Genomic DNA, 10,705 nt, shown 5'->3' on the forward strand with positions numbered 1-10,705 from the left:
TTTTGTTTTCTTTCGTTTTGCTTTGTTTTTGAGACAAGGTTTCTCTGTGTAACTCTGGCTGTCCTGGAACTTTCTCTATAGACCAGGCTGACTTTGAACTCAGGGATCTGCTTGCCTCTGTCTCCTGAGTGCTGGAACTGGCAAATGTCTGTGAGTTCAAGACCAGCCTTGTCCAGCATGGTGGGGCCCACCTTTAATCCCAACAACTGGGTATAAACCACTCCAGGACAGGCCTCATGTTCAGGAGTGATTGACCAACATAGAATGGACTTCATAGTTTTGTGTGTGTGTGCCTTTATTTGGCTACAGGTTAGTGTTTGGGGGGGTTGTTTTCTTTTGGGGTGTAGTTTCATTTTGTTTTCTTGGGTGAGGGGTTGTTGTTGTATTATGTTTTTGTTTTTTAGAAAGAACAAGTTGGGTGGGTTGGGAGGGGAGAGCATCTGGAAGGATTTGGCGAAAGGGGAACTATGATGAACAAATATTTAAACTTGAAAATTGTTTAAGTAATAAAAAAATAATGAAAGTCTTGATTGGTCTACATAGCCAAGTCTGCACAGTAAGACGACCTACCGTGGTGTGGCAAGCTCATCCACCTCTGCGTTCACCATTACTGTGGTTTGGTTGGTTTGTATCCCCCCAAGTACACCTTTTGTAGACGCTTGATGCACAGTGTGGTAATACCGAGGTGGTGGGCCCTTTGGGGGGCAGCTGTAGTGGGAAGCTGTTAAATCACAGGAATGGGCCCTCGGATGGATGGGTCGTTTCTCTCTAGAGCTGTTATGAAAAAGCGAGAGTGGCCTCCCTCCCCTCTCCCTGGACTCCTCCTGTCAGAGTGGGCTCTTCTTTTTACTCTCATTCCCTCCCTACCACCATCCATCATGTTGTCATCTGTGATGATGGGACAGAGCCAGGAAGTCCCCAGAGAGCTGGTGCCCTGCTGTTCAGATGCTAAACTGAGTGAATAACCTCTTTTCTCTGTCAATTACTCAGTCTGGGTTTTTGTTGTTGTTGTTGTTTTTGTTTTTTGTTTCTTTGGTTTTTTTTTTTTTTAGTAAAAACAGGAAACGGGTTAATGTAACTACATTCTGATACGGTGTGGGCTTTATTTTAGTTTGGTAGCTTGCCATGGTGCACACATTCCTGCTGCCGTGTGCATTCCTGGATAAACTTTCTAATCTTTGGGAAGCTTGCTTGTTATTTAAGTTTACACCTGGGGACCAAGAGGAGTTCTAAATTCTAATTCTGAGACATAAAATCAAGAATCTCCTTATCAACCGTATAAAAACTTCACATTTAAAAATCATAGAAATATAAAAGGCAAACAATGTGATGGCAATACGGAAAAACACAACACACTGGGAAATAATGGATTGTGTATCCGTCTCACATTGCTGACCTGAGTACCTAGGAATCAGAGATAAGAGCTCACGGTGCCACTCAAAGGAGGTTCAGCTTGCTCTGAACACGTAGTTGCTTTGGTGGTTAGGGACAGAGTAAATAATGTTTAGTTTTAATTGTCAACTTGACACACAACCTAGAATCATCTCAATCTGACTGTAAGTATGTCTGTGGGGAACTGTCTTGATTGGTTTGATTAAGATAGAAAGACTCATCCATTGTGGGTGGTACCACTCCCTGGGTTTGGGTCTTGAACTGTTGAAGTGTAAGGATAGAACTGAACGTGCCGGGCAGTGGTGGCACATGCCTTTAATCGCAGCACTCGGGAGGCAGAGCCAAGTGGATCTCTGTGAGTTCGAGGCCAGCCTGGGGTACAGAGTGAGTTCCAGGAAAGGTGCAAAGCTACACAGAGAAACCCTGTCTTGAGGAAAAAAAAAAAAAAGATTCAGAGGATGGAACTGAACACAGCAAGCAAGCATGTATGTACTTATTCTCCCTGCCCTTGACTGGAAAAGTAACAAGCTGCTTCAAGTTCCTACCTTGACTTTCCTTCAGTGATGGACTGTAACCTGGAGTTGTATGCCAAATAAGCCCTTCCTCCCTTATGTTGCTTTTTTGTCAGGGTATTTTATCACAGCAATAGAAGTAAAAATAAATAAATAAATAAGACAAGGTGGTTCCGAGAAGAAAGACCAACCTTCCCCAAGGCTCTGAATAGAAATTGGTACCACTGTAGTATCCTGAGGAATGAAGGATCAAAGAATATCCTGGGTCAGAACCCTCAGCAACAATGGCCATCCTCTGAATGGGCAAGGGAACTTGGGAAGACTTGCTTCCAAGGGGACATGTGGGTCATAACTGTGACCAGTAGAAGGAACGCATAATCATATTAAGAGGTACCATGTATCACACACGTGAGTGTAAATCAGATGCTACAGCAAGCATTCTGGGTAACAATCTTATTAAGTATCAAAATGGCTCTACATAGAATGTGATATTACACTTATACAGAGTACAGAAACTGGTCACTAAGGCTTGGAGATCAGTATTATATATCCAGTGGCATGCAGTCATCCTCGGGTCATTTAATTACATCGGGCCTTGGCTCCATCATCTGTAAAAGATGCAAATAAGAGTAAGTATGTGAAGAGAAATGAAGGGGAGTTAATAACTACAATGTGTTTGATATCATAGAGGTCATATGAGTGATTAATCTAGGCCAGTGGTCCTCAACCTGTAGGTCAAGGTCCCTCTGGGGGTCAAACAACCCTTTCATGGGAGTCACCTAAGACTATCAGAAATATCAGGTATTTACATTACTACTCATAACAGTAACAAAATTACAGTTATGAAGTAGCAATGAAAATAATTTTTTGGTTGGGGGTCACCACAACATGAGGAACTGCTTTAAAGGATTGCAGCATTGGGAAGGCTGAGAACCACTGTTCCAGACCATCTTGGCTTGTGTATGTGAGCTTTGTGAGGACAGACAACTCACTTTTGTGTGTGTGTGTGTGTGTGTGTGTGTGTGTGTGTGTGTGTGTGTGTTGCCCAAATAAGCAAGGAAGGGGGCAGAAACAGGCAACTCCATCAGCAGTAGCCTCCAACAACAGAACCCTGTCTATTCTCACCTAGAGGAAAACCAATGCAAAGTGCCCCTTTTATGTTCCAGGATCCACTGGGTTAGATCAACATCCTCCAGTTATCCAACTTTGACTTCCAGCACAAAGTGAGTGAGACTAAAACACTGTGTCTCTGGGCAGAGTCAGCAATCTTGGTGGGTCCATTAAGTTCCCATAGGCAAGGTGGGTTTCCTGAGCTGCCTCAAGAACAAAGATACTAAACTCCTAGCAAAGGCCAAGCAGTCAGGTACTTGAGGGACAGACCCTCTATGGTCCAGGAAATCTATTTGTTTCTTTATAATCAGACAAATCAAAGTGGGGCTTAGGGAGAACCAGGGGGAAAAAAATGACTCATAGAGGCAATCATTAGATTATGAGAAGGATACCAGGCCTAGGAATCTGCATCTTCCTAGAGCTCTCTCTGCTCTGAGTGAGTGTTGGGACTGGGAGGAGAGGTGTTGTAGGAAGTCCCTGCAGCAGACACAGTGAAAGCTAGGTGGTATTGCTGACTACACAGCCTTCCACATACCCCTCAAGACCCTGTTGATCCACTGCATAGCAGTTTTCTTCTCTAAGTCAAAGTCTTCTGCCGTGATTCGAAAGCATGGTTCTAGAGGTGAGGGCAAAATCAGTGGGGCGTCTCTTCTATGAGGCAGCAACAGAGGGATCTTGCGCCTCACAGGCTTTGGGATATCAGGCGCAGGGAGGCCGTTCCTTGGGTCTTCTTGCTTGACTTGAGGATCATCTGTGATAGCTGCTTTCTTGGCCTTCCTCTTTTTCTTTTCCTTTTTTTTCGAGTTACTTGAAGCTTCAGGACCTTTCTCGCTGCCTTTCTTTGGAGCCCCCTTCGACTGCGATGAGGTGGAGCTGGGGAGTGGCGGCGCAGCACCTGGCATAGGGTCACCTGAAGCTGAGCGGCCTTTCTCTCTGCCTTTCTTTGCAGCCCGCTTTGACCGGGATGAGGCTGGGCTGGGGAGCGGCAGAGCATCTGCAGCAGCCCCTGAAGCACCGCCTGGGGCAGCACCTGAAGCACCACCTGGAGCAGCATCTGCAGCAGCACCTGAAGCACCACCTGGAGCAGCATCTGCAGCAGCACCTGAAGCACCACCTGGAGCAGCATCTGCAGCAGCACCTGAATCAGCAACTGGGGCAGCACCTGAATCAGCACCTGGGACAGCACCTGTAGCAGCATCTGGGACAGCGCCTCCAGTTGCACGTGCAGCATCGCCTGTGGCAGCCCATGAAACGGCGCCAGGAGCAGCAGCACCTTGGGTAGCACCTGCAGCAGCAGCTCTAGTAGCACCTGCAGCAGCATCTGGGGCCGCACCTTGGGTAGCATGTGCAGCATCGCCTGTGGCAGCCCATGAAACGGCGCCAGGAGCAGCAGCACCTTGGGTAGCACCTGCAGCAGCACCTCTAGTAGCACCTGCAGCAGCATCTGGGGCAGCACCTCGGGTAGCATGTGCAGCATCGCCTGCGGCAGCCCATGAAACGGCGCCAGGAGCAGCAGCACCTTGGGTAGCACCTGCAGCAGCAGCTCTAGTAGCACCTGCAGCAGCATCTGGGGCAGCACCTCGGGTAGCATGTGCAGCATCGCCTGTGGCAGCCCATGAAACGGCGCCAGGAGCAGCGCCTTGGATAGCACCCGCAGCAGCGCATAAAGCAGCACCAGGGGCAGCACCTCCGGTAGCATGTGCCTGTGCAGCAGCACCTGTAGCCGTGCCTAAAGTAGTGCCAGGGACAGCAGCTCGGGTATTACGTGCATAAATTCTCTCCGGTGGCCACTGTGCTAGAGTGGAACTGTAGGAGCTGGCAATGGCATTTCGTTTGTATGAGCTCTTGAAGGCTACCTGGGATTTTTTAAGACAGCTCTTTGCTAAGTTCTTGAAATAGATATCCCTACCCAAAGGACCCGGCCTGGGTATAAAAGAAGAGAGCACATTGTTGACAATCAGACGTCCAAATGCAGATGGGGCACTCACATCACCATCTGAGTCCTTTCCCTGACCAGAAGGCCTCTTGGTGACCGGGGAGTCTTTCTTCTGCTTGGCAGATCCTTCACCTTTTCCCAAGGTAATGAGCTCTTTCTTTTTCTTTGCTCGCATTCTTTTGCTTTTGCTTTGGCTGCTCTCTTGGAGAGCACTAATCTGTATCTCCTTCCTAGATTGAGTCGACAGGTAGCCAGTGAGGAAAGACCATATAATCAGGACGGGCTGCACCAGAACAAAACTGAGCGTGGCTCTGCCCTTAGTAGAGACCACCTTCAGAATCATTGAGCTTCGGGGCATCCTGGAAGCCGACAGAGTCGGCACTGAGTCATACCGGCCACACAAGAACATTGAGGAAAAGACTCCCATGAGTAAGTCCCAAGCCTTCTCCACTGCATATCGCTTCGTGTGGACAACCGCCACGTGCCCAAGGTGCTCCTGGGAATCCGCTAAAGCCTCATCATCTTCTAAAGACGGGCTGCTGTCAGCCATGTTCAGACACTCGTCCATGGAATTAACCCAGGGAGACCGGGGAATATGGTGGACCGGTGGCGGGGGCCTCTTCTGTAGGTCCCCAGTGGGCACAGTCAGGGACGGACGGCGAGGGCGAACCCGGCCCAGCCGGACAGCTCTGCACGATCGACGCCTTCAAATGGAGTCAACGGTTCAGAGACGCTTCCCTTACTGCCGAAGGAGCTCACAGTAAGGCACGCACTGTGGAACGTGTTGCCTATGACGCGGCACTGGAACGTGTGAGCGAAGAAAGGGCACGAGCAAAGGCCACGCGAGGGAAGGGCGCGCGCTAGGACCCCCTGTTGCCGATAAAAGTGACACTGGGACTACCTGCTCTCTAGTCTGGAGGCCAGTAGACAGCCCCGCCCTGCACTGTTGGAACCCTGTGACACTGAGTTGCCCCAGCCAGAGAACTATGGGGCTGCTGGACTCTGAGCTCAAAAGCGTCCCCTGGAGGTGGCGGCATCCTCCCCTCCCCCAAATGGAGGAAGGGACAACTGCTCAGAACCAGAGCTTACTGGTGCCATCCAGATACTGTGAGGCAGGTGTAGTACGAATCTTAAAAGGTCTTATAACAAGCCGGGCTGGCAAACGCCATTAATCCCAGCACTCGGGAGGCAGAGCCAGGTGGATCTCTGTAAATTCGAGGCCAGCCTGGTCTACAGAGCGAATCCAGGACAGGCACCAAAACCAGAGGCGGGGGGAATCAGAGCCAGATATTAAGGTCAAAGCTGAAAGATCAGAGAAACAGAACAGCCAGTCACGGGCTTACCTCTAGAAATCCTCAGCCTCAAGAGAGCAAGTTCCTGTTTCCTCGGGCCTTATATACCTTTCTGTGTCTTGCCATATTACTTCCTGGGATTAAAGGCATGTGTCACCACTGCCTGGTTCTGTTTCTCTCATGTAGCCCAGTGTGGCCTTGAACTCACAGAGATCCAGCTGGATCTCTGCCTCCCAAGTGATAGGATTAAAGGTGAGTGCTACCACTGCCTGACCTCTATGTCTATTTAGTGACAGGTTCTGTCCTCTGATTCCCCAGGTAAGCTTTATTGGAGTCCACAAGATATCACCACACACCCTCCCTTGAAATGTTCAAAAAAAGCTTCTATCATTTTAAAGTTTAAAGTTAAACGATTTCTACATCAAAATCTGGTCATTAGTGGGAACTCGTAAACGATTTCTACATCAAAATCTGGTCATCAGTGGGAACTCGTGAAATTTAAATCAACAGCTGTGGAGCCTGCATGGGACTGGACTAGGCCCTCTGCATAGCAAGACAGTTGTGTAGCTTGATCTGCTTAAGGGGCCTGCTGAGGGATATCTTTCTGTACGCTGTGAATATGTGTTGCTCTGACTGGTCGATAAATAAAACTGTGTTGGCCTATGGCAAGGCAGTTTAGAGGCAAGCAGGAAATACAAGCAGATAGACAGGAAGAAGAAAGGAGATGGGAGAGAGACAGAGCCAGCCACCCAAGGAGCAACATGTAATAGGGCACAGGTAAAGCCATGGAACATGTGGTGATACACAGATTAATAGTTATGGGTTAATTTAAGATGTAAGAGCTAGCTAGCAAGAGGCCTGCCATAGACTATACAGTTTGTAAATAATATAAGTCTCTGTGCGTTTACTTGGGTCTGAGTGGCTATGGGACCAGGCAGGACACAGGATAACTTCCAACTACAGGGGCCCCCTGGCAATAGGATCAGAATCCATCCCTGGTGCATGAGCAGGCTTTTTGGAGCCTACTACCTATGATGGGATACCTTGCACAGCCTTGATGTAGGGGGAGGGGCTTGGACCTGCCTCTACTAAGTGTACCTCCCCATGGGAGGCTGTACCTTCTTGTAGAAGGGAATGGGAGGGTGGGTTGGGAGAGAGAGGCTGGAGGGGTGGGAAGAGGGAAAAGGGGGATCTTTAATTGGTATTTAAAATGAATAAAAATTTTTTCTTAATAAACAAATCTGGTCATTAATAGATATGATAGCTCAGATGAATCTCAAAAAGCATTGTGCTAGGTCAATGAATTACATCCACAAGTTATGTACTTACCTCACGACCCCATAGATAAGTTATTCTTTTAGAGAAGCACACTCCCAAGATGGAGAGTGAATCAGTGATCCTCAGGGCTTAGAGCTGAAGGAGGGAGTGAATATAAACTATAACATGAAGGAAACTGGGAGACTGAGAAGATAATCATGTAGGCTGATCATAGCAGCTGGTACAAGCATCTAGGCATTTGACAAAATTTAGGATACATCACAGAGAACTTTACTATAGGTAACTTTAAAAAATAAGTATTTAAGTTGACACTTTATTAACCATGACTTTAAACTTAAAACCAGTTGTTTTTTTATCTTTAAAAAATTGTGACAGGGTTTCTCTATTATGTAGCACTGTTTGTCTTGGAACTCGCTATATAGAGAGACCAGACTGTCCTCGAACTCCCAGGAGGGAATGGGAGGGTGGGTTGGGACCTACCTGCCTTTGTCTTCCCAGTGCTGGGATTAAAGGTGTGCACCATCACACACGGCTAAATAAAAATAGTTTTAAAAGGCATTGATTCTTCACTTGGACCCACAGAGTAACCAAAGCAGGATGGATAAAAGCCTGGCATCCATCTTATTTTGCATGTCTCCTTTACTTCAGGTCAGTCACCTGCTAACCCTATGCATAAGCATGTTAATAACTCAAGGAATGTCTGTCTAAAAGGCAAAGGATGTCTGATCAATCTCATCCCCCTTCATGGCTGGAGGCAAAAATAAAGATAAGAGCAACTGAATTATCTTCCCATCAGCTTTCACAGGGTCCTGCACCAGACACATAAACGTCATTGTCCTAACCCCTCAGGCCCCTTGGATAGCAGAAGAAGCCCACAGACAGATCACCCCAATCATGAGAACACCCCCAAGCAGGAGCAGTCATCTCATAGGAACCAGCTTGTCCCTTCAAACAATAAACATTTCTCTGGAGAACCTTGCAGGACCAGACCTGAGATAATGATCAGCCAGACAGCACACCTCACTCCCTGCCCCAGCTCTTCCTCTGTTGAAACCTAAAGCCCTGTCAGGGTCCTGCAGATGGACTTCGTCTGTTTCTCTTCCTAGTGTGCCACACAGATTAAATCTCCTTTCTCTGCTTTTCACTGTCTCTTGCCTCTTTACCACCCTAATCCCTTGGGACTCCCTGAGTCAAGACATTAGCTTTATCATTTTTTTATCATGATCCTTTCCTATCTGTATTAGTCATGATTCTCTAGAGGAATAAAACATAGAGGGGAAATTTATTAATCCATATATTAAAATTAAAATCCATACATATGTGGATTTATTAGAGTGGTTTACAGGCTGTGGTCCAGCTAGTCCAACAAGGGCTGTCTCCCGACGGAAAGTACAGGAATCCAACAGTTGTTCAGCCCACAAGGCTGGATGTCTCAGCTGGTCTTCAGGATACATTGAAATCCCAAAGAGTCAGGTCTAATGCCAGTGAAGGGGTGACTCAAGCAGCAGGAAACAGGAACTTGTGATGAGGCCAAGCAGGTAGAAAGTTAAAGCCTCTTTCTTCCATGCCAGTTATAAACATCACCACAGGAAGGTGCGACCCAGATTTAAAATGTTGTCTTCTTCCTACCTCAAATGAAACAATTAATGCATGGATTAAGTTATTGTAATTTCCCATTGACTTTAATCACAGGACATGGCAACACCAAGAACCGCCCGAAAGGATCTCCTGCATTCCAGACATAATCTTCTTCACCTCCGCTATGGGGAAGGAATCCATGTTTCCCTTGGTAATCTGGATCAGTCAACCCTCCTAACAGTTATTCCTTTCTTAGCTTGTTGCTTAAGGGCATCATAAACCCAAAAGTAGCCAGGGGGAAGTCTGAGCTTCCAGTTCAATGGAATATTTGCTGTATCTCCAGGAAGGAGTGGCTCCCCTCTCAGGAACCAAACTTTCTAGGCCAGCAGAACATAAGGTCACAGGAACAGGAAGTAAAAATTTTCCTAGTGATCACTAAGGGTGATAGTGAATGGAACCATTTGTGTCTGTGTGTGTGTGTGTGTTCATATATTCATATATATATATATATATATAGTATTATTTAAAATAACTTTTAAATTTAATTTTTTTTCTGGTTTTTTGAGACAATTTCTCCGTGTAGCTTTGCGCCTTTCCTGGAACTCACTCTGTAGCCCAGGTTGGCCTCGAACTCACAGAGATCCGCCTGGCTCTGCCCCCCCTCCTTAAAGGAGTGCGCCACCATCACCCGGCAAATTTAAATATTTTATATACTCTTCCCTCCACCAAATTTATCCAGATCCTCCTCTTCTTCTTACCGCTCAAACTTTAAGTTCTTTCTCAAAAAACACATCAAAAATTCAATACAACAACAAGATTCCAAACTTGGATAACAAAATATATCACTAAAAAAGAAAAAAAAAAACTAACCAAATTAAAGCGCGCGCGCACGCGCACACACACACACACACACACACACACACACACACACACACACACTACTCCTGAATATGAGTTCTGTCCTGGAGTGATGGATATACACAGTATTACTCCATTGGTAATTTATTTTTCTCTCTCCCAGCAGGTATAAATGGCAGTTCTATTGTTAACTTTTACCCTAGTGGCTAGGTTTACATTCATTCATTCTTTTTTTGTTTTGTTTTGGGTTTTGTTTGTTTGTTTTGTTTTTCAAGACAGTGTTTCTCTGTGTAGCCCTGGCAGTCCCGGAACTCACTCTGTAGTCTAGGCTGACCTCAAACTCACAGAGATCCACTTGCCTCTGCCTCCTGAGTGCTGGGATTAAAGGTGTGGGCCACCACCATCCAGCTCATTCATTTTATTAAGAACACAACAAGAACATAACAAGATAAAACAAAAGCTATCACATTAAAGTCAGACAGGACAGACCAGCAGAAGAAGAGCCCCAAAGAGGGTGCAAGAGTCAGAGACCCTTTGTTCACATGCTCAACAATCCCATAAAAACATGAACTGGGAGCCATAATACACGCTCAGAGGACTTGGTGCAGACCCGTGCAGGCCCTGTGCATGCTGCCTCAGTCTCTGTGAGTTCATATGAGCTTTGCTCTTGTTAATTTAGAGGGCCTTGCTGTCTCAGTGTCCTCCAGCCCTTCCAGCTCTTACATTCTTTCTGCCTCCTGTGGGGCATT

At 46.7% G+C, this 10,705-nt stretch overlaps 1 protein-coding gene across 1 annotated transcript; it reads right to left on the minus strand.

Moving 5' to 3' along the window:
- Positions 1–2,355: 2,355 nt before the first annotated feature.
- On the minus strand, positions 2,356–4,791 carry LOC119086962. Its single transcript, XM_037201082.1, has 2 exons — positions 3,550–4,791; positions 2,356–2,512 (listed from the first exon to the last, which is right to left on the minus strand). The coding sequence occupies exon 1, from the start codon at positions 4,711–4,713 to the stop codon at positions 3,697–3,699; it is 1,017 nt and encodes a 338-aa protein (XP_037056977.1). The 5' UTR covers positions 4,714–4,791; the 3' UTR covers positions 2,356–2,512; positions 3,550–3,696.
- Between the last annotated feature and the right edge of the window lie 5,914 nt (positions 4,792–10,705).

This window comes from Peromyscus leucopus, chromosome 8b (genome assembly GCF_004664715.2).
Source record: "Peromyscus leucopus breed LL Stock chromosome 8b, UCI_PerLeu_2.1, whole genome shotgun sequence".
NCBI lineage: Eukaryota > Metazoa > Chordata > Mammalia > Rodentia > Cricetidae > Peromyscus > Peromyscus leucopus.